Source organism: Toxorhynchites rutilus, chromosome 1 (assembly GCF_029784135.1).
Source record: "Toxorhynchites rutilus septentrionalis strain SRP chromosome 1, ASM2978413v1, whole genome shotgun sequence".
Classification (NCBI taxonomy): Eukaryota; Metazoa; Arthropoda; class Insecta; order Diptera; family Culicidae; genus Toxorhynchites; species Toxorhynchites rutilus.
The window spans coordinates 175,996,730-176,019,709 of NC_073744.1; the positions used below are offsets into that span (position 1 = coordinate 175,996,730).

General features: G+C 39.4%; 1 protein-coding gene, 1 long non-coding RNA gene and 1 pseudogene across 16 annotated transcripts in view; 2 read left to right on the top strand and 1 right to left on the bottom strand.

Annotated features, from left to right (window-relative positions):
- Positions 1 to 7,931, bottom strand: part of LOC129763415 (high mobility group protein DSP1) — a 100,797-nt gene extending 92,866 nt beyond the window's left edge. For 2 of the 14 annotated variants that reach the window (XM_055762470.1, XM_055762456.1), the window contains exons 1-2: positions 7,569 to 7,769; positions 4,704 to 5,655 (exon numbers count right to left, since the gene is read on the bottom strand). In XM_055762470.1, the coding sequence (XP_055618445.1) occupies positions 4,704 to 5,348 (645 nt within the window). In that variant the 5' untranslated portion in view covers positions 5,349 to 5,655; positions 7,569 to 7,769. The other 12 variants (XM_055762457.1, XM_055762465.1, XM_055762458.1 and 9 more) reach the window with 12 other exon arrangements.
- A 947-nt stretch (positions 7,932 to 8,878) lies between these two features.
- Positions 8,879 to 9,569, top strand: LOC129763417 (uncharacterized). Of its 2 annotated transcripts, none has more exons than XR_008740917.1 (2): positions 8,879 to 9,234; positions 9,285 to 9,569. It is a non-coding gene; the product is annotated as an uncharacterized LOC129763417 (long non-coding RNA). The 2 variants fall into 2 exon arrangements; XR_008740916.1 differs by having other exon boundaries at positions 8,879 to 9,229.
- Positions 9,570 to 21,855: 12,286 nt separating this feature from the next.
- Positions 21,856 to 21,932, top strand: LOC129763742 (U4 spliceosomal RNA; annotated as a pseudogene).
- Positions 21,933 to 22,980: the final 1,048 nt, after the last annotated feature.

The following is a 22,980-nucleotide window of genomic DNA, read 5'->3' on the forward strand; positions in this document are numbered from 1 at the left end:
TATAATCGCCGAGTATGATGCACGTGATATCTACAATGCAGACGAAACAGGACTTTTCTACAAATGTTTGCCAGACAAAACATTTGCATTTCGATCAGAAACTTGCCACGGAGGAAAATATTCGAAACAACGTCTGACAGTCATGTGTGCAACCAACATGGACGGAAGCGATAAACTACCATTGCTGGTCATTGGAAAGAGTAAAAACCCACGGTGTTTCAAAAAGAAGAAATCGTTACCAGTGATATACGAGAGTAACACCAAGGCCTGGATGACCTCTATTCTTTTTGAGAAATGGATTATGAAACTTGACGAAAGATTTTCCAAAGAAAATAGAAAGGTACTGATTCGGGAATTATGTGTAATGGGAATGTATCATACTTATATCTCTTTCTCCTCAAAGGTGGTCATGTTCGTTGATAATTGTACAGCGCACCCAAAATCTCTCCAACCAAAGCTTAAATCGATAAATTTGAAGTTTTTTCCACCAAACTCTACTTCAGTAGTTCAGCCGCTGGACTTGGGCATAATTAAGAACCTGGAACAGTACTATCGCCATGAATTAGTAAAACGAAGACTGCTAGAAATGGAGGATACAACGGCATTTTTTTTCCTTTTTACATTCATGTTATTCAGCACTCATACTGTATTCAAATATACTCTAGGACCCTTCAGATATATCGGTATTGGATGCAATTGAATTACTTTCACGCTCTTGGATAAACAAGGTTAAATCTGAGACTGTTCAAAATTGCTTCAGGAAAGCCGGATTTTCCATAAATGATGATGATGATATTCCGCTGGCAGAATTAATGCGTCGTGAGCTTGCTGCTGTCGACAGTGCAGTACCATTCGATTGTTCATCGTCATTTGATGAATATTGCGAAATGGATCAAAACGTGATTTGCTGTGATCTAATGACTGATACCGATATACTGGAAAGTGTTGAAGAAGCTGAAAAAAACGTTGAAAATAGTAGTCCTATGGAGTTAGAGGAGGTTCAGGAAGTTTCAGCTGATTGTTTTGAAATTACACCTTCGAACGTTAAATCGAACCTAAAGAATATGTCCGAAATATTGCAATCAACTGAAAATGTTCCCGTGAAACTATTTGAACATTTCTTTGCGATTGAACAGTTCCTGCGTGATCGTTACAATTTAGTTTGAATTACATACATAATTAATATTTTCTTTGTTAACCTAGTTCCTTTTCCATTTCCAATTCCATTTTACAATAAAATTGGCCTACTAAACAAACATCCTATGTATTTTAAATTTATATTAAAATTTGAGAAAAGAATGTATAATAGTACATGCGCAGTAGTACATATAGGGTAAATGTACTAATGCACAAAAACAAATCAATTATAGTAATATCCTGTATACGCAATGGTACCAATTATAGTAAACCCCATGTACCATAATTGGTTTATTCCTAATTGGGTCATATTTTTAAGCCCTAATATTGGGACACTTACCCTAGCATCATATATTTGCAATTTGTGGCATAAAAAAATATGAAAAAATGTTCTGTATCTCGATACCTCCCTAACTCGATGGTCCCTTGGATATCGAGTTAGGGAGAGTTGACTGTATTTATATCGAAAACATATATAAGACAAACTTATTCATTTTCACGCCTCTGTGGAATAAGCGTGTTGTCTTCTTCCCTATTGCTGTCGTCAAAAAACATTTCGCGATCTTTTCTTTTTAATCACAATTCTAATCTAATATCAAATTCAATTTGTTATTCGACATTGATATTTGCAATAGCCGTGAAGTTTGCTTTGTTTACAAACCCAAAAATTTGACATTGTTCTTCGAGACAAATTTTGCTCGAACTCTAGTACACTGAAAATATTATCTCGAAAAAGATACATCATACTAAAATCAATTCGATTCGAGTTTGAATGATCGCAAAACGAGTTACTCGTTTCGAAATGCGCAATGTCACCCCAGGTTTCTATTTAAATTACAAATCCCTATCCCTATCCCTATTCCCTTTCTAATTTTTGGATTTTAGATTCCAGACTCAGATCCTGTGAGCGTGATACAGACAGTAGATAAATACTTGGAATCTAAAATTAGGGAACAGGCTCGGGATCACATTTTATAAAAAAAAAATAGGATACATAATTCAATAAAGTATTACTAACAATCGAAAAATGTAACTTTTTGTTTGACTCAGAAAGCGCACGATATTGTTCCTAAATGTTCCTTTTAAAAACAACATTAGAATTTCCAGTACAGATTATTTTAAGGGTCAGAGTGTGCATGTTTCTCACAGTGTTTTCCCAAGGAATACTTTTAACTATTCAAACGTTGAGCCTCTACACTGTTATTGCTACGCATTCCATTTCAGCCCGCATCAAGAGCGCTTGCACAATATCAGTGTCGGCCCCAGCACCCAGTGATATTTATTGTATAAAGAGAAAATAGTCCAAAATTCAACTAGAAAGTAGTCACATTTTAAAAATAACCGAAAACATTAAATTTTTATTTTCTCACTTTGTAAATATCAGGTCCAGTGATCAGCGCTCTCCTAACAAAAAACTCAGTGTCGGTCCCTGAGAAAATTCAAGCGGCCAAAACTCCGATTTTTTTAGCGAAAAACTCAATTTTTGGTAGACTGGAGTTTTCGGATACGCTGAGTTCATATTTCAACTCTGTTTCACCAAAAAACCAAAAGGGGAGAGGGGCAAAGGGACAAAGTTCAGAATTTTTAGTTTTTATCGTGTTTAATTTAAAAATGTATGTTTTCGGATACGCAGAGTTCATTTTTGAACCCGGTTTCACCAAAAACAAAAAAAAGGAAAAATTTTATTTTTCGAATTATCGGTTAACTTTGAAAAATCATAATTCAAAAACGAAAAAAACGCCTCGCTGTTTTCAACATATATTATGTGAAAAATCCTCAGCTTTTCAGAAAAATATATGAAAAAATATAGCGCTCTTGGTCCCGAGACTATGAAAACAATAAAAAACGAATACAATCAATAATAACGAGAACAGATTTCGAATTTTCTGCAGGTGTAGTATTTATTCAAAAAAAAAATGAAAGGTGATTGGCTTTAATCTGATATGTCGATCATCTGAATCGGTTTAGTAGTTCAAAAGTTATGAATTTTTGAAAAAAGGCATTTTTGGAAAAATGAGGAAAAAGTTGATTAAAATGGAAATCGTCACCCTACTGAAAAAATACAAAAAATACGTTGTCTAATGTTTTGTGATAAACAACAAAACTATCACTTCTCACGAAAATCTGAGAACCACTATATCGGTTTGGCATGGAATGGCTGATTTCGGGTTAATATTGAGAAAAAATCCAAAAGGAGGAATTTCGGGTGAAAAACTCGAAGTGTCAAGTGGGTAATAAAAGACACTTTGAGGAACACTTCCATTAAAAAAGTTTTGCGGGGAAATGCGGGGCTAGTTTTATAAGACAATCCGAAGCAAAATCAAACATTCCAAAATAGTACATACTTTGTGTGGAGTTAATACATACTACAACCAACCGAATTTTGAAACTGACAACATATGTAAATTCTCCGTTAAAATGCTTCAAGAAACATAATGAGCCAAAACAAATCGTTTAAGAACTTCACCGGAACACATGTTAGAAAAACACATGCGAAATAGTGGCACACAGATTGGGGTGAAACACGTGATCCTAGATTCCATGAACATCCTAGAAGAAGGGACTGTAGGATTTTTGTGTTTTTATGCAACTTAATTTTTTGGGTTTTGGCCGCCTAAATTTTCTCAGGGAACACTATGCGACGCGGGGCTCTACCGTTCAAAATAGTTTCAGCTCTTGATGATCGATTGAAGATATGCAAAACAATTGCTTTTTGGAGGTCATTTGAGAACAAAATCTCCATCCACTCTTTTCGATGCCAATCAACGCAGAGCCATAACTTTATGCCAACTAGACGATCCTCTATTTCGCCTAATGAGACGGGAACCCAAAATATTCAATCAATCAATCAAAGCAGCCAACCTGCTCAACGATATATGAAGTGCATGTGTTGTATTGGTTGTATTTCCCCATCATCTACTACTACCTTCTACCTCTACTACGTCTACTTATACAGTGGCCATTATTATCGAAACGATGAATGACAAGGTGGGAACATTTTTAGCCTCCGATAACAAAACTTCATATTTTCGTAGAACAATAGAGAATCCGCGATTCTTCCCACCTCTCTCATTCACCATATCTTAGTCTCATTGGCCGAATTGTGGGTGTATATAATTGATGTTTGTTTAATTTCGTATGTGTGTGGAAAAACGAGAGCGAGCCAAGCAGAATCAACATCAAAACAAACACGGTCACTACCAGTGTTCCTCCTCTTAAAAAAAAACCTCCGCAACCTTCTCCTGCTAGTCGTGTGTGTGATTAACCTCTTAATGATGACAAGGAAAAATGTCTAATAAAACAGACTGCGTGCATCTGCGCGCGCTCATTCAAGGCGTGTTGTTTTTTAGAAAAATAATCGAAGCTAGACGAAGATATTTGAATCACGTAATAAACGCATGGTGCTCCGATGCGCACTCGATGAAAAAAAAATGCGCGCCAAAATTTGTGCGATTGCAATTGTGTGGAAACGAAACAACACGGACGGACGGACAAAAAAAATTGACTGAAGGAGAGGTTTTCGGCCTGCCAAAGAGGGGGAGGAGGAGAAGGAGGATACTACATACCGATTGGGTCTGTTGACTATGGGCTTGATGTTGATTCTGCTGTTGGCTTTGTTGTACCTGATGTTGTTGTTGCTGCTGCTGTTGTTGTTGTTGCTGCTGCGCTTGTTGTTGTTGCTGCTGCTGTTGTTGCTGTAGGGAATTGTCGAGGGCATTCTGTCCGCCAGGGTACCACCACTGGGTCGTGGGTGCGGTGCTAGCCATCGTCGGTGGATCACCGGGTCGTGACACGACTCCGGATGTGCTCATTCCCAGACGGTAGTCGTACGGGGCGTTTGAGGTGGATACCGTTACACCGGACATGGTCGTAACTGGGTTCTGAAAGCTGTTAGCCATCTTGTAGGAGAACAACTGTTGGGTCGCGGACGTCGACGTTGTACTATTGCTTCGTGCGTTATTTTCGCTATTGTGTTGTGTCTGGGATTGTTGTTGTTGTTGTTGTTGCTGCTGTTGCTGTTGTTGTTGCTGCTGCTGAACGGCGACCTGGTGCTGGAGCTGAGCCTGCTGTTGGGCCAACTGCTGCTGATGGTGCTGATTAAGTAGATGCTGATGGTGCTGGATCGTTTGCTGATCCGACGAGGAGATACCCCCAGGCCACCACACGGCATCCTCCCGTGTACCCCAAGCACCACGATGGTGCTCCGACATGATGATTGCGTAAACTTCGTCCGAAGCACTCTACGGCTGTGGTTCTATTTTTCGTTCACTCTTTTTTTCTCACACTAATTTTAGCACACTTCCGGGTGTGTGTTATCCTTTCTTTCCGGGGGGCTGCTCGACAGGATAATTCCACACACGTCACACTATAAATCACACACACTTTATTCCGCCACTGTTTCTTCTCTCTCTCGTTTGCACTCTTCTTATTCCTTTTGCTTCAATAACCGGAGCGCTCTATTGGAATCAATCGGGACGACCATATAAACAATCTTATGTATACTACTAATTCCTTTCTCTTCAGTAATGGATAGAAAACAACAGAAAAAAAATAAATATCAAGTTAAATATACAAATATGTGCACGTCGTTGCGATTTTTTTCACACATATATATGGCACACAAATTATATTTATAATGCAAATAACGAACGGCTCACAGAAGTGCACAGAACGGAAAAAAGAAGTCGATATCTCCGTCTTATTTTCTTCTACAGAGCACAGAGCCACAGTACACTATACGAACGCGCCTATACACGTCTCCCGTATTGTGGAGTATTATTACACTCTTCTTTCGAATAATAAAATTTCCCTTCTTTCACGGCAAAAGCCAGCCGAGTCACGACGACCGAAAGGAGCAACAAAAAAAATGTCGGTTGCGAAAAAGAGCAAATTTGCTGGTTGGTTCTCTCTCGCTCACCCCAAAAAGCGCTACTTTTTACTCTCAAATCAAACGCCCGAACACACACACACACTTCAGGACACTGCGTTTTCCTTTTTCCGCTTCTTAAAATCGTGTCACTCTCGCCCAAACAAACTCCGCACTCAGCTTCGCTCATCGCCTGCACCCGCAATACACGCCCTGTCGCTCACAAGAATCTCACACTCTCTCACACATGCTCTCACTTCTTTCCTGGTGCTCTCCCGAAAAAAAAAGATATTCTTTTGCAGAGCTCTCTTCTTTCGGGCTGAACAAATTGTATATACAAACACACATACCAAATCGGAAAAAGTACTCTCACACAACACACACACACACACTCTCATAAACGGACCCAGCCAGACAAACACAAATGCGGAAAAACAGTCTAACAAAGCGCGATTCCTCATTCCCCTCACACCCCTGGTTTCTTCTTCCCCTATACAACGCAACCCAACAAGGATATGTACGATGTTGTCAATTTTGAAAACGCGCGCGCTCTCCACTTTTTTGGCTACACCACTGGGCGCGCGCCTACTGTGTTCTCTGGCTGCTGCTTCTGTTCGTAAAACTTGAAAAATCGCCAAAAATTCCGTCGTACACTTCCGTGATCCTCGTCGCATAACGCGGCACACAGCTCAGCATATTTTTTACGCGCTCTGCTGCTGCTCCTTGAAGATTTTTTTTTTTCCAAAATCGATAAACATCACCGCCGCCGCCGGCACCACCACTCTCGGGTTTCGGTCCTCGCGCATCGGTCACACGCTTTTGCCAGTTTTCGTTCACAAGGTCCTTCCCCCGGTCGAATAGAAGCAGCGGCGAATTGTGACGACGAGTCTCGAAGTCGAAGTGAGATTTCTGTTTTGGAAAATTTCCAGGAAAAACTGACGCACACACAGACGTAACGCGTAATGTATTCCACTGAGCTGCACTGTTTTTTCCTGCTGACGGTTGCTAGGATGTTTCAATAGCGAATTTCAGTTTGCGCCACAGGGCCTACTGTGACCACTATTCTCAAAAGCATAATCCATCCAGAGGTTCGATTCTTTAGGCAGCCATTGTGTGCCGAGGAGCGTTGCGAACGCACACATACACACACACATACGCTCACTTTCGCGTCATTCCAAATTTCCAAACGTCTTGAATATATCCTCTTCCGGGCAGCAGGCAATATTGCGGGCCACTCCACCGGAAAGGACTTCACACCGATGACGAAATCATTGCATCAGTTTCGAAATCGTAGCGAACATTTGCCGTCGCAGCCACGGCGATCACTCGTATCACTTGTTTTTTTTTTTCATTCACACACAGCAAAAACACGAGGAATAATCATCTTTTGTGATTGGAAAAACAAAATATAACCCATCGAATATTCCGCCTTTTCCGTTCACGTGCATTTGAAACGCGCGCGCGGAAGTTTCACACACTTCCACCACTCACTGGCGGAAATTGGCTTAGAGAAGCCGCGGAAGAGTTCGCCGTTCCTCCGCGTATTATTATTATTGAATAATACCCAGGAAAATCAGTGCTGCAGTCTAATGTTTTGTGTTTTATTCCTTCTTCTCCTCCTCCTCCTCCTCCGGTTCCTGCTGTTCCTCTTTCCGGCGCACAACGATAGCAGCAGCACAGGCCACAAACCACAAAACACCAAACGCTTGCAATTGAAAGGCGGCCTCCGTTTTTGCCAGGCCTTGCTTGCTGCGCCTTTTGAGAGATATGTTCTGTATATTATTACCGAAAAGTACACACCGTGTAGTGGAAGACCAGCGAAAGAATAATATTAATGCGTCGCAGCAATAGGCAAGAGCGAGAAACGCGAGGTTGCCCCGAGATGCTACACTACATATAATAAAAGTACAATCGGTCCCTATTAAGAAAAAATAACGCTTCATCGCTTCTTCGCAGCAGAGCGGAGAGTACATACCGCACACTAGCGCAGCAGAAAATAAAAACACACGCACACCAGCGCGGAAAAAAAGCGTCAGACACGCACACTGCTGCAATGGTTCGGAAGAAAAAAAATAAAACAAGGAAAAATCACCGAACACTACCAACCGGGGGGGAAACGCGCGTCGCTGCCTGCTGCGAAACGTGGCAACGTCGCGCTACCTAAATATTACTACAACCCAATCTCACGAGATCCCACAAAATTCACGAAAATTAAACACAACCACGACTCTGTTGAATAAAATCATTTTAAAATTAGCGCCAGCTGTTCGCATATAATTTAGTACCCCCTTTGAATCCCGTCATAGTATGTACCCCGACCCCATCATCGCATCAATGGCTGTGTGCATTGAAGACTGCGTCACTGCCACCATTACCACTACAAACGCAAATTCTGAGAATCTTGCCAAACCCGTGACAAGAAATGTGTGCAAATCTCGTTTTTTTTTTTCATCGCTTGCTAGGAAAATTGTAACGACCGGGACCCACTCCCGCATAACGCCACAAACATTTCATCAATAACCAAACGCCGTGAGACGCGCGCTTCAACAACGATCCATCCGTCCATCCATCAATTCAATTTGGCGTCGCAATTGGAGTGAACAGAGCAGCCGGATGTGCCCTGACACTATTGATTGAACAGGGACGCCATCACAAACAAACGGTTTGCTCTCGCTCTCCGTAGAGAGCGAGAGAGGGAGAGAGAGCGCGCGAGCAAATCCTTCGCTCGAGAGCGAGAGTGTTTCGAGCCTCTAACAAAAGTATACAACATAGAGTTTTCAAACAAAAATCGGCTAATACTAGCGCGCTCATTTTCACATGATGGTCTTATTTACTAACCCATCCCCTCTCCGTTGACCCGGTCGAAACCATTCGATCGAGCATCCGCACAGTGTCGATTGCGTGTGTGTTGCATTAGAAGGCAAATTTCAATTGAACTTGCGCACAGGACTCACACTAATGACGAATATATACAACGGGTACTTCAATAGGGACGCTACAAAAGTAGACCGATAGGGACAGTACACGACGCCATATTTTTTCCCGCTCTCTTGACATTTCTCTCCAGTAAGGTTTGCCATTTCATAATGGAAAGATATACGATCCAACAACGAGTCGAGATTATTCAAATTTACTACCGAAATTCGGAGTCAGTGGACTCAACTTTAAGAGCGCTAGGTCCAATTTATGGTCCTAATGATTGTCCTGCCAGATCAACAATTGAGCGTCTAGTGAGAATGTTTGAAACCACAGGCACAATACAAAATGTTTCTTGTTCCAGTGAGACAATGAAGGGCCCGTAGTGTCGAGAATATTGCTGCCGCTAGCGCATCAATTGAGGAAGACCCAAATCAGTTTATGCTAACAAATGGCAAATGTTTTCGAACGTGAAATTGCAGCAGTATCGGCCGATTTATGCTTGAAAACCGTCGAAAATTGGGTTCAGCGTCTGGACATCTGCAAGCGTGCCCCTGGTGGCCATGCGAAAGAAATCGAGTTCCATACATCATCCAGCAGGCATCAAATTTACTTTCACATGAATAAAGAATTTCATTGATATCCAAAACCATTTTTGTTTCATTTAAAAAAAACTTTTGTAGCGTTCTTATTGAAAACCCGATACATATGTGCGCGTGTGTGTAGCAGCGGTTAGCTTCATATTCGGACGTCGTTCAACGTTTCGCATTTTGCTTTTGCTGGTGTTGTTGTTGTTGTTGTTGTTGTTATTCTTCTTGAACCGCTTGATTGCCGCTGCTCGTTTTATTGTAGGACAAGGGGAACACACGGGCGGGCGTCTATGCATAGACAGGGTGATTCATTTGGAGGTTCTACTTATCAGGGAGAGTTAATTAATCGAAGGTTTTGATGTCACAGATGTTTAGGGGCTGTCCACATACCATGTGGACAACTTTAGGGGGGTAGGTGGTAAGAAACTGTCCACGCTTGTCCATATACTTTTTCTCATATCATTGATCTTCTTCAGTGAAATCTGTATCATATGACTATCTCACTAAAACTGTGATTGAACAAGCTATTTCCTATGATCGAACTTTTATACTTACCGGTTAGACCTTCATAGCACAAAACTATAAAAAATAAACGATTCGATGGTTGAGATTTCATGATATGCGTAAATGGTTTTTTCATCAAATACTATTTTCTATAAATTTTGTTATATCTCGAGAACAGTTAATCTTAGAATCTTAGGAATAATGTCTGTATAGTTCGACAATTTCTGGTAATGAATATTTTATATTTGCATGAGATTGTTCACGCACCACTAGTCGTCAAACTTAAAACAGTTGAGCCAGTATTCTAATAAAAATATGTGTGGAATTAGGTAGCTGATTCGGAATATTTCAGGAGGTGATAGAGGATCATATTTGATGAAGAAATCCTTCTACGCATATGGTCAACTCTCAGCTAGGACAGAGTTATTGAACTTTTCTTAAGCCTACTGTTATGTCTTGAACTGTCTCTAAATTAGAAAGTACGCTACTTAGAATGATTATGCTGCTCATTTGAAAGATAACAAATTTTTGCGTAGAATTTGCGTTGTAAAACATTTAAATGAATGGAACCAAGAAACTTTTAGAGGTAAACAAAAGACTAAAAATTTTGAAATATTTTCTTTTAAATAGTTTTCAATATTTTATTCAATTTATGACGAAGTTTTCTCAACAATTTAAACATTTCATTAAATTTTAATAGAATGTTAATTGACTTGTTTCAATCGGGCAGCAGGTTTCTATGATTTTTTGAAAAAAATAAACAAATTTAAAAAGAAAAATTGAGAGAATCGTGGCAGCGGCTGATTAATTTGACGTTGAATTGCTTTCTAGTGAACTGGTCGAATTTTATAAGCGATGTTTTGATACGAATTGAAGCGGAGGAAAACTAACACCCCTATTCTCTATTTCGATCGATTCGGAATATTTCGAACTACTTGATGAAATTCCATTCTGTAGTCCGTTCGAGTTGTTTTTGCATTTCGCTCGATCTGTTACTCTTCGAACATGAAATGGGCAAAATGTTCGAAATAGGGATTACGAATTTATAATGAAATTTATTTATGGTTTCGTTCGAAACGCAAATCCGGCGAAATGGAGAATAGGGATGGAAAGAGTATAACTTTTCAGACAAAGTAAGCAAAAAATCAATGAGTAGTGAGTTTTCTGGTGCAATTTTCCCCGTGAGCATTTTGGAAGCCATCTAGACACTCAATACAGAATGATCAATAAGCAGTTAAAAAATAGAAAAGAAAAATATATTGAAAATGTTTTGAAAACGCTATTAATCTCCTTTGAAAATTCCCGGAACTATGGCCGAAAAGGTTTCTTATTGTGCTGACGATTGAAAATGATACGAGTATTTAAATGAACCGACATTTCCTGTGACCATATAGAGGAGCAAATGCGACATCGAAAATTATGAGTGATTTTTGAAACTGTCGTAATTCTGTTTTTGGGTGCGATATACTACGCACTGGGGATCATTGAAACATTGCCCATCGACCACTATTTTATTTTTTCAGACAGTCTCAGCTCAATCGAGGCAATCCGCTCAGTGAAAGTTGATAAATGCTCATCTTATTTCCTAACAAGAATAAAACAACTATTGAGTGTTTTGGTCGAAAAATTATTCAAGATTACCTTCGCATGGGTTCCCTCTCATTGTTCGATTCCGGGGAATGAGAAAGCGGACTCGCTAGCTAAGGTGGGCGCTTTAGAAGGCACACTTTTTGAAAGGCAAATTGCTTATAATGAATTTTTCCACATTCCTAGTCAGTATACGCTCGTAAGTTGGCAGCGCATGTGGAGTGGAGATGAGTTCGGTCGTTGGTTACACACGATTATCCCTAAGGTCTCGACGAGTGCATGGTTCAAGGGATTGAATGTAGGTCGTGATTTCATTCGCGTGATATCTCGGCTTATGTCCAATCACTACAACCTAAACGCGCATCTCTATCGCATTGGGCTCGCAGCAAACAATCTTTGTGATTGTGGCGATGGCTACCACGACATCGAGCATGTTGTCTGGTCGTGTATCCGGTTCCATACTGCTCGCTCTCAGCTCTCTAGAGCACTGAGAGCACAAGGCAGCCAATCGGAGATCCCCGTCCGGGATATCTTAGGTAGCCGTGATCCTGATCTTCTGCTTCATCTATACCTGTTCCTCAGAAACGCCGATGTCAACGTTTAATGATGTTTCCTTCGTTGTGTCCCCGTTTTATATCCCTCCTATCCGATCGATAAACTTTTACTTAGTCGCGGCAATACATACACACACTCTTTACAGATACACGGGCCAAAGGTTGTGCAGTCCACTGATCATTCAACAAGAGCCAAAGGTTGTACCGCTCATGACAACTCTACATGAACTGATGATTGCGCCGGTTAGTGACCATTCTATCCTGGATTCCTCGAGTCGAGAAAGACGCACCACGCTAGATATGAGGTACAGACTAGGGGGGCGTTGCTGATTAAGGGTCAGCTGCATCCCAATAGGAAGTATCCCGTGTCGGGCACACGTACAGAGCATTGGAGACAGCAACATCCGAATTACGAAAACATTTGTAATACTAACCTCGAGCCAACCGCGAGTAATCGGTTACATATTACTAACATAGATAATAAGAAAAATTGTCAAAGTATTGAACTCCCGGCCCCGTGAGGCTAACGCCATATGAGCCTTGATAAAAATATATATATTTGGAAAAAAAAAATCTGTTTTAAAATAATGCATTCGTCAAAACAACTGGACTTTGTATAGAATATTTTCAAGTTTGCAGCGGGCAGTTTTAACCATCGATGAACCAAATGGGAGCGAAATAATCAGGTTTATTGGATTGTTATTAGAAATATATTTTTGAAATTTATAGAAACTTTGAAAGCAAATCAAAAATGATTTATCTTTTCTAGCAATGTCCCGATATCCTTAAATTAGAAATTTGTAGCTTGAAAATGCTGTATTTATCATTTATATCGAAGCTACAGGCGTTCTGAAATCGCTTAAAAATTTCGACCCTTTACTCGCATATAAAATTGTTTCGTTCGTTTTTGTGCACTTCAAAAACTCGAAAAGTTCAGCACCGATGGAACTCATATTATGACACAATAAGAGACGTCCGTTAATCGTTCGATTAATTAAAATAATCGAATATCTTCAATTTTGATCGAGTAGTTTTGTATCGAATAATGAAAAATCTTAATATGAATACACCGAATAACTATCACAGTAATCGCGAAACATGAAAAAGAGAACCATTTTTTCAAAAAATACAGTGCAAAATTTGTTTAACCATCATGGTGTTTTGTCGAAGTTCATCGAATATGCTATACCATTTACGGTTGAAGGATAAAAATAATTCCCTGGTGGCTGGGAAGAAGAATTCAGCGTCTACAGGAGTAAAAGGCGGCATTGAAAGAGGTGGTGACTGGGGAGAATAATTCAGTGTCTGCAGGAGTAAAGGGCGGAATTGAAGGAGGTGGTCTATGCTTCCGTACTAAAGTGGTATTCAAATTTAGAGTGCCAAGGAAAATATACCATACTAGTGATCAATGATTCTAGAAATATACTTCTTTTTAACAAGTTGTTATAGGGACCAAGTAGAAATTTTCAAACAAATGTGATATTTCAACAACATTTGATAAACAGATAATATTGAACGGAAAAAAAGTGTATGTGGGTGCAATAAAAATATTGTCCATCATTTTCATGATGTGCTCTCTTTTTAATCGCCCGTAACATAACTTTTTATGGTAAATTTATCAATATACTGAAATACCATTTCATTCAAAAACCATTATGCACCATGTTCATTTCAAAATTATATTTAATGAAACTTTTAAAATTATGACATCATAATCTTTTTTATTATAAATGCCTTTTCATTTTCATTACAAGAAATGAATATTCTCTCGAATAATCGAATACTGAAAGACAATTATTTGAATAAATCGAATATTTAAAAATGTCCCCACGATTAATCGATAACCGAATAAACGAAAAATTTAGGCATCTCTAGACACAATATACAATCCACTCCAAGGATAGTTGTTGCTACTGCCAACACCTCAGGAAGCTTTAAGATTTCCAGATGAAATAAGCACACTTAAAAAATAAAGCTGTGAACGTAAATTAAATTTTTAGTATTGAATATGTATTTTATGTGATAGTAACACATTTCCGTGCTAGTGTTTGAAAAATCGTGAACTAAATTCTGATAGTGATTTTGAATCCATCTATATTTATTCGATTGGTGTTGCTCAAGATCAATCTTTGGAATTGTGTGGTTTATATACGGATGCGGATTGTTCAACTGTATATTGCGTATATTGCGCGTTTCCGTGTTGGCAAACAAGATCGATTTTATATCTTCGCTGATAATAGAAAAACAAAGCATTACAAGTATTCCACAATTAAACTTACATATATAAACTAATATTAAACTTAGCTGTGCACAGGGATGCTTTGTTTTGCAACTCTGTGAACAGCAAAGCGTGGCAGGGTGAGCTAGTAATATTTGAAACAAAATAAAGTTGAGTGGAAATAAAATTGAATTCATGCGTAATTCAGTTATTTCCTCACGATTATTCTAATAAAATAAGGAAAAATGTCCACGTGGACAATCGTGGGAGGGGTATGTAAATGCCCACGCTTGTCCACGGAGGGGGGAGTCTAAAATCATGCTTTTTCTGTCCACGTGGTATGTGGACTGCCCTTTGATAAAACATAGTTTTCATGCTAAAACATCTATTATTCCTGTTTGTTCCTCATTTTAGCCATTTATTACGTTTTCCAGGATTTCCTTTATACGCGATGACCTAGCCCAACTATTTTGCGGATAATCGGGGTTCTACTGTAACTTAGTTTATATTCATAAAATATTTTACTCATAAATGTCAAAATATTTCACTTCCGGTCCCATCAGACTAACGTGAAATGAGCCTAAATAAAAATATGTATTTTGTAAAAAAATTAAAAATATTAACATTGTCCTCATTGTCTCTCTTTGCAGAAAATTATACCTCCAAATGAATCACCTTGTCGTTTCAAATTGCTGCCCGGTATCAACCGCTTAGGCCGTGGAACGTTTTCACAAAAATGATTTTTTGTTCACTGTATGTTTTCTTTTGAAGGTTTTTAATGAGTTTTTTTTCGAGAAATATTTTTAAAAAAATCTACAATGTAATGAAACAATGTCAATTTTTTGTGAGCTTTCTCTAACTTTATGACTTTTGGACACATTTTCTACTGATAAAACCCCCATCTAATCGTTGAACCCTACCCCTTCACAGAACCAATTATGTGCAGTTTGCTCTACAGCTGATGCCCAACAACAAATATGCTTATTGACAATCATAGAACCAAAACCTCGGATTATAAACGTCACAAACAGACGTTTCAGAGACACCTCCTCCGTAACATCATCGGTAGCTGTGAATCATCCACGCAACACCTGCTTATCCAATGCCCTATGGGAAAACTATTGGAAAAAAATGCTTCCTATCAAATCCCATAGAAACTCAAAACAACCGAAATAAGATTTTGCGGAAACCTTCCACACCATCAATAAGTTGTATAGCAGCCAGAGCTAGCCAATGCCAGCAGCTGAATGTATATGAAGCTGGTTGTATAGCTTGATGAGGGGTGCAGCGGGTGGGACCGCGGCGACGAGAGGTAGCGACATGGAATGCCAAAGGGCGAGAAACGCTTCAGTACCCTCGGTATATACACGCCAGAGAGCTTGTATATACAAACACATCTTTATAGGGAGTATATATCCAGCAGGCAAAGCAGTCAAGCATGACACAGCAGCAGATGGATGGAACGAAGGAGGCGGCGATGAGGTAGACATTAAATTTATAAAAAAAACGCCATGAACACAACATGCGATATAATCAATTCTAACCGGTTTCCCACAGCCGCCTGTTACCTAACGGGTGTTCAATAAAAATGAGAATGATTTCAATACCTTTCTGTCAAAAAAAGTAAAGAGCGTATTTTTTTCTCACCGAGAGAATTGCTCTTTGGGCTTTCTAGAAATGGGTTGTTTGTTTATTTTCGCTCGGGTGCTGTCAGATCTAGAGATGTCTAAATGTTTCGTTTATTCGATTATCGATTAATCGTGGGACCATTTTCAAATATTCGATTCGTTCGAATAATTGTCTTTCAGTATTCGATTGATCGAGCGAATATTTATTTATATATATATAAATATGTCAATATATAAATAAACAGACATTTCTAATAAAAAAAATTATGATGTCATAATTTTAAAAGTAATATTAAATATAATTTTAAAATAAACATGGTGCAGAATAATGATTTTTGAATGGAATGGTATTTCCCTATAACTACTAGTTCAAAAGAAGTATATTTATAGTATCATTGACCCTCAGTATGGTATATTTTCCTTGGCACTCTGAATTTGAACACTACCACTATAGTACGGGAGCTTAGACCACCTCCTTCAATTTCGTCTTTTACTTCTGCAGACGCTGAAGTCTCCTCCAGCATCAGGGAATTATTTTTATGCTTCAAACGTAAATGTTTTAGCGTATTCGATTAATTTCGACATAACACCATGACGGTTAAACAAATTTTGCACTATATTTTTGGTAAAAATGGTTCCCTTTTCATTAATCGCGATTACTGAGAAAATTATTCGATGTATTCATATTTTAATTTTCAATTATTCGATACAAAATTACTCGATTGAAATTGCAGATATTCAATTATTTGAAGAAATCGAACGATTAACCGACGTCTCTAGGTGCTGTTAGATCGATCAAAGATGGCGTCAAAACAACAAGCACTTCGCGAGCGCGTTGTACGGTTTATCGAAGCGCATGAAGATCAAGGATAAAAGTTTACAGTAGACCACTTTCGGGACGTGCCAGTGAGCACTATTCACCGGATCCTGGCATCCCGGAACGTCGAGCTGAAGACCGGTAGTGGCCGTCCGGCGAAGATCATGACGAAAAAGAATAAGACATCTCTGAAAAAGTTGTTCGACAGCAAGCACGGTACGATTTTGCGTGACGCCGGCCGAAAATTTCGGAGGGCATCGTCTGTCGGAAGAAGACTAGGTTCCCAGAGTATACGGACGAGCAGATAGCGATCGTGAATTCTCAGTGCCGGTGGAATTATCGCGGGATGTCGTTCGTGTTGGGCGACGACAGTCATTTTCCGTTGTCAAAGTCCCACATCCCCGGCAATGATCAGGGGCTTGATCACGAACACGTGAAAACGAAATGATTTGTATGCACTTCATTTCGTTTTCATCGTGAAGTGACGTTCGTGATCAGGTTCCGGTACTCTACCAGCGACAAGACGTTTACACCCCCCGGAGTGAAGCACAAATACAAGCATAAGTTTGAGAAGAAAGTTATGTTATATATTGAAATCTCCGACAAAGGGATTTCAAAGCCCTGGTTTTACAAGCCGAGCGGACTTGCCATCAACCAGAAGGTGTACCAGAAGAAGTACCTGGAGAAGATTCTGGTTCCGTTCTTAGACGAGCATCATTCTGATGTGAAGTACGTCTTCTGGCCGGGCAAGTCGCCAAGAAGACGTTGCCGTCTTCGAGGAAAAGCAGATACCGCACGTACTCAAGGAACAGAACCTGACCAACTTGCCACAGTGCCGTCCGATCGAGGTTTTTTTCCGGCTCCCTAAGTGCCCTGGTATACAAGAATAATTGCGGGCCACGAGGATCCGGAATTGCATCCGGAGGATGGATGTCAGTGCCGTTCAGCGCTCTTGTGAGAACTTCTCCACCAAGATGAGCCGTATGGCTGAGCATGGCCCCTTTGCCAACATTCACTGACTTTTTTTTTAAGAACAACCGTTATGTTTTTAATAAAAAAAAACTGATATGCTTGAAATAATTTTTTTTACTAACTTTTTAATTCTCATTTTTTATTAACACCCGTTATTCATTCCCCCATTGCACCAACATTTCAAGAAGAAACATCATGTTGCGAGGATTGGGGTGGGGGTCTCTGGTGAACGTCCAAACCAAGGATTGGACGAAGAAAAAGAGAAAAAAGCGTCGTTTCGCTGGCAGATGGTACCCCGATGGTGCCAAGATTGAAGAAGAATCGAAACGATTGAGAACGAATGTTTATCGTCGACATCGGCAGTTTCTTCTCTCGCGTTTCTGTTTCCGCGCTAGAGGGTTTCAATTCGGCGCCCGTGTTGATATTCGCATAGGACTTAATGTCACCTGTGTAACGCACACAAACACACGCATGCACACTTTGCTGGCGTCGTGTATTCAAGTAGACGGCCTCTCAATCTGGGATCGTAATCAGAGTTGCCAATATATATTTTTTGACGTAGGACTACGTCTTTCATTTCTATACCGGGGTGTAAAATCAAAGTTTCGAAAACGAAAGCGTTACGCCGGAGACCGAGATTTTGAGCGTTAATAGCTCCTAAACAACTGAACGAAATGGTATGATAAACACTTCATTCGAAAGATAAAATGTCTACGCGTTCTATACTTGTTACTTTTTGATCCAAAAACTTGTTTCAATAGTCTTAAAATTGCTTTCAAAACAGGCTATTGTAATCACCAATCGGTATATAAGCGAGCGCCGCTCGGAAATCCACTCAGTTCTAATTGAACAGCGATTGGAGCATGTTGTCGCTGTTGTGGTGAAGCTCTTCGTTTATCATGAAAGCGCGGATGAACGGTGCCACCAAGAGCCTGTTTGTGCACCTTAGGCCAGAAGAGAATCCATCAGGAGGAGAGTGATGCCACAAACGGTTCCCCGGGAAGAGTTCGGAGCAGCCACCACGCACACACATACACGCGCGGAATTCTTCGTTTGGATGCCATTCAGCATCGAGAAAATTCCGGAAAGTTCTAATCATTTCTGGAAAATAAACTGCCAGTTCCTCTGGGAATTTAAAAATACATTCATGTGAAAGAGTTTATTTGAATGTTTTCTATCCATGTAACACTGTGACCAAATATGTTTCAATCAAGTGCTATTAACAGGTGGTTATCGAATTAGTATTAACCACTGGTGGGCTTCCAGTATCGAGGAAAATGTGGAAATATCTAATGGTTGCTGGAAAATAATCTGCCAGTTCCCCTTGGAATTGAAAATTACATTCAAGCGAAAGAGTTTATTTTAATGTTTTCTATCCATAAAATATCCATATAATACATTTGGGTTTGTGATTTGTCACTTTTTTGTTACTTTTTGATCGAAAAACTTATTTCAATAGTCTCAAAATTGGTATTAAAACAGGCTATTGAAACCACACCAATCGGTATAAAAGCGAGTGTCGCTCGGAAATCCACTCAGTTATGATTGCGCAACGATCGAGATACCATCGCTGGAATGAATGGATGTTTCTCTAACACGAACTTCAAAACCATGGAGCCAGGGGAAATCAGCATTGCAAAATAGATACAAGCAGCGGGTACTTTTGTACTCGTTTGCATTTCTGCAAATCGGAATGTTTCCATATCACAGACTTCAAAACCATGGAGCCTGGAGAAACTGGCATTGCAATTGAGAAGCAATCAACGGGTACCTTTGTACTCATTTGCGCTTTTGTAAATCGGAATGTTTCCCTTACACAGACTTCAAAACCATGGAACCTGGGAAAATCGGCCTTGCAAAATGGATATAAGCAGCGGGTACTTTTGTACTCGCTTGCATTTCTGCAAATCGGAATGTTTCCATATCACAGACTTCGAAACTATGGAGCCTGGGGAAACTGGGCATTGCAAATGAGATGCAATCAACGAGTACTTTTGTATTCGTTTGCGCTTTTGCAAATCGGAATGTTTCCCTAACACAGACTTCAAAACCATGGAGCTTGGGTAAACTGATATCGGTCTTGCAAAATGATACAAGCAGCGGATACTTTTGTACTCGCTTGCGTTTCTGCAAATCGGAATATTTCCCTAGCACAGACTTCAAAACCATGGACCCTAGGGAAACTGACATTGCAAATGAGATGTAATCAACGGGTAATTTTGGACTCGTTTGCGTTTCTTCAAATCGGAATGTATTCCTAACACAGATTTCAAAACCATGAAGCGTGGGGAAATTGGCATTGCAAATGAGATGCAAGCTGCGAGTACTTCTGTACTCTACTATACTTTGTTTGCAAACCGGAATGTGTTTTCCCAACATAGATTCCGAAACCAATAAGTTGGGAAAATCGGCATTGCAGATCTCGACAGTACTTTTATACTCCCATGCATTTTTACACTTCGGAAATGGCTCGGTTATTCAAGACTGCATGCAACGCTTTGGCTCGGTTATTCAAGACTGCATATCACTTCATGTCACTGGCTCACTGAACTTTTGAGCATACCGTTTGATGATTAGGCAAAATGTTGATAACTATTTGCTGCGATAACCACTACCATTATGCATGATTTGACCTGAATTGGAATTTGTTTGCAATTGAATTCGTAAATTGTTTCATTCATTCACTAGTTTAATCAATAAAATTAGTGGGTTATATCTATGATATAACCGCAAGGTTCACGTGGAACTACCTTAGCTGAGCAATCATTCGTTTGTATTGATTAAATTCTTGATTGAATGAAACAGTTTCCAAATTCAATTGAGTTCAATATATTTGCTCTGTGAGTGAAAAAAATGAACAAATGCCGTGTAAAGTCAATTCATTTATTGTGATTGATTGTTCTTCGTTACAAGTAAATTTAATGACGGACCTTTTACGTTTGGTATGATGACTAGAACAAAATATATGTACGGAAGAATTATCAAACGTTTGATGAACCAGCCTAAGGCTGAAAATCTTTCCAATAAAGACAAAAAAAAATTATCAAACGATTATTTTATTTTACATTTCCCTCTGAAGTTTACATCCCAAAAGTGTACATACTTCTCGAATCTCGAATTTGCTTGAAACTGGGAAGTACATTCGCTTCTAGTGGCTGCACGATTTTCCCAGGTTCCTAAGTTTAGAAGATCATGTTAGGACAGACATATTCCACTCTGCACAAAGGCAAGCGAGGACAAAAGTACTCGCAGTTTGCATTTATTTGGAGAGCCGATTTCCCCAGAAACCTCGGTTTTGAAGTCTGTGTTAGGGAAACACATTTCAATCGGAACAAAAATACCCCCGATTTGTATGAATTCGCAATGCCGATTTCCCCACGCTCCATGGATTTGAAGTCTGTGTTAGGGAAACACATTCCAGTCGGAACAAAAATACCCCCGACTTGCATGAATTTGAAATACCGATTTTTCCAGGCACCTTGGTTTAGAAATCTCTATTAGGGAACACATTTCGGTGGGAACAAAAGCTCCCCCTACTTTCGTGTGTTCTTTTTCTTCTTTTTGGCTTTAAGAGGGTTTAAACTTTTCAGTTCACTCGCCTCTAGGCTCTTTCGTGTGCTTGCAATGCCGATTTCGCTGCTTGGTTTTAAAGTCTGTGTTAGGGAACATTTTTCGATGAGAACAAAAGTCCCCCTACTTTCATGTATTTGCAATGCCGATTTCCCCAAGGCTGCTTGGTTTTGATGGCTGTGTTAGGGAAACCGTAAATCGGGCCAATCAAAACGATGCAGTTAGGGCGTTTAGATAACGCCTAATATTTTACAGTTATTCAATTGTTTATCTAATGAAAAACAACATTTTGTTAGTTGCGATAGATGCATAGAAATATTCCCTATCAAGTGATGCAAACATCTCTCCTATCCAGTACGAAATGTTCGAGCTATAAGCATTCGAAATCTTTCATTTTTTCCTGCATGTTCTGTGTTTAGGTTTTCATTTTACCCTCCATATATTCCGGTTAGACGTAGTCCCACGTCAATAATTTATTCAATACATACGAAAGATAGCTCTGCGCAGCGGCGATATCGTACCCAATGAGGAACATCCGAGGTGCGATTATTGCTAATTGAAAAAACACAAATGATTACTAAGCCAACGGCAGTCCTACGTCAACCTTGCGGTTATATCATAGGTATAACCCATCCATAGTTTTTTTTTGCTTCGAGGGAAATTCAATTTCTCAAGTATTGGAATGGGTAAAAAAATCATTTTCGTTAAATCAAGCCTATTTTCTTAAAATAAAACGGTTTTACAGGATCCAGTTTAAAAAACAGGAAGTGGGTTATATCTATGGTATAACCGCAAGGGTGACGTAGGACTATCGTTGATTTAGAGATCATTTGTTTGAAGTTGAATCTCAATCCATTCTGAATGAATGAATAAATGAATATTTGGGGGACTTCGAAAACGAGAGCGTTACGTTGGAGGCACAAGGTTTTATGTATCCAATATAGGATACGAAAAACCTTGTTCTGAAGAATAATCTTCAGAAGCTAACCTGCTAACTGTACTTGATTGACAAATCACAAACCCAAATGTATTATATGGATATTTTATGGATAGAAAACATTAAAATAAACTCTTTCGCTTATATAGAGCGCGTAGACATTTTATCTTTCGAATGAAGTGTTTATCATACCATTTCGTTCAGTTGTTTAGGAGCTATTAACGCTCAAAATCTCGGTGTCTGGCGTAACGCTTTCGTTTTCGAAACTTTGAACTTACACCCCAGTATAGAAATGAAAGACGTAGTCCTACGTCAAAAAATAACGATCGCACAGCAACTATCGAACAAGTTGGTTCCTAAGCGGTTCAGTTGTTGACTTTGTATAGTTTTTTATTCGAGAATAAAGATTTTGTATCGATAGAAATTTTTTTTGTACAAATCGGTTGCGTGACTTATGCGCCACCCTGTACAGAGATTATAATCGCATTGACTATTCTTTGCTACAAAACACGCTGACAAATTATGATTGGTCCCGATTATTTAGTATAACTGACTCCGATTGTAAAAATGGCTGTTTTTTCGTTTTTTGTTGTTCTTCTACGACCAGAGAAAACCAACACAAATGCGAAGTGGTTCAATAATAACATATTGAATGCAATGATTGAAGGGGTGTTGCATACAGA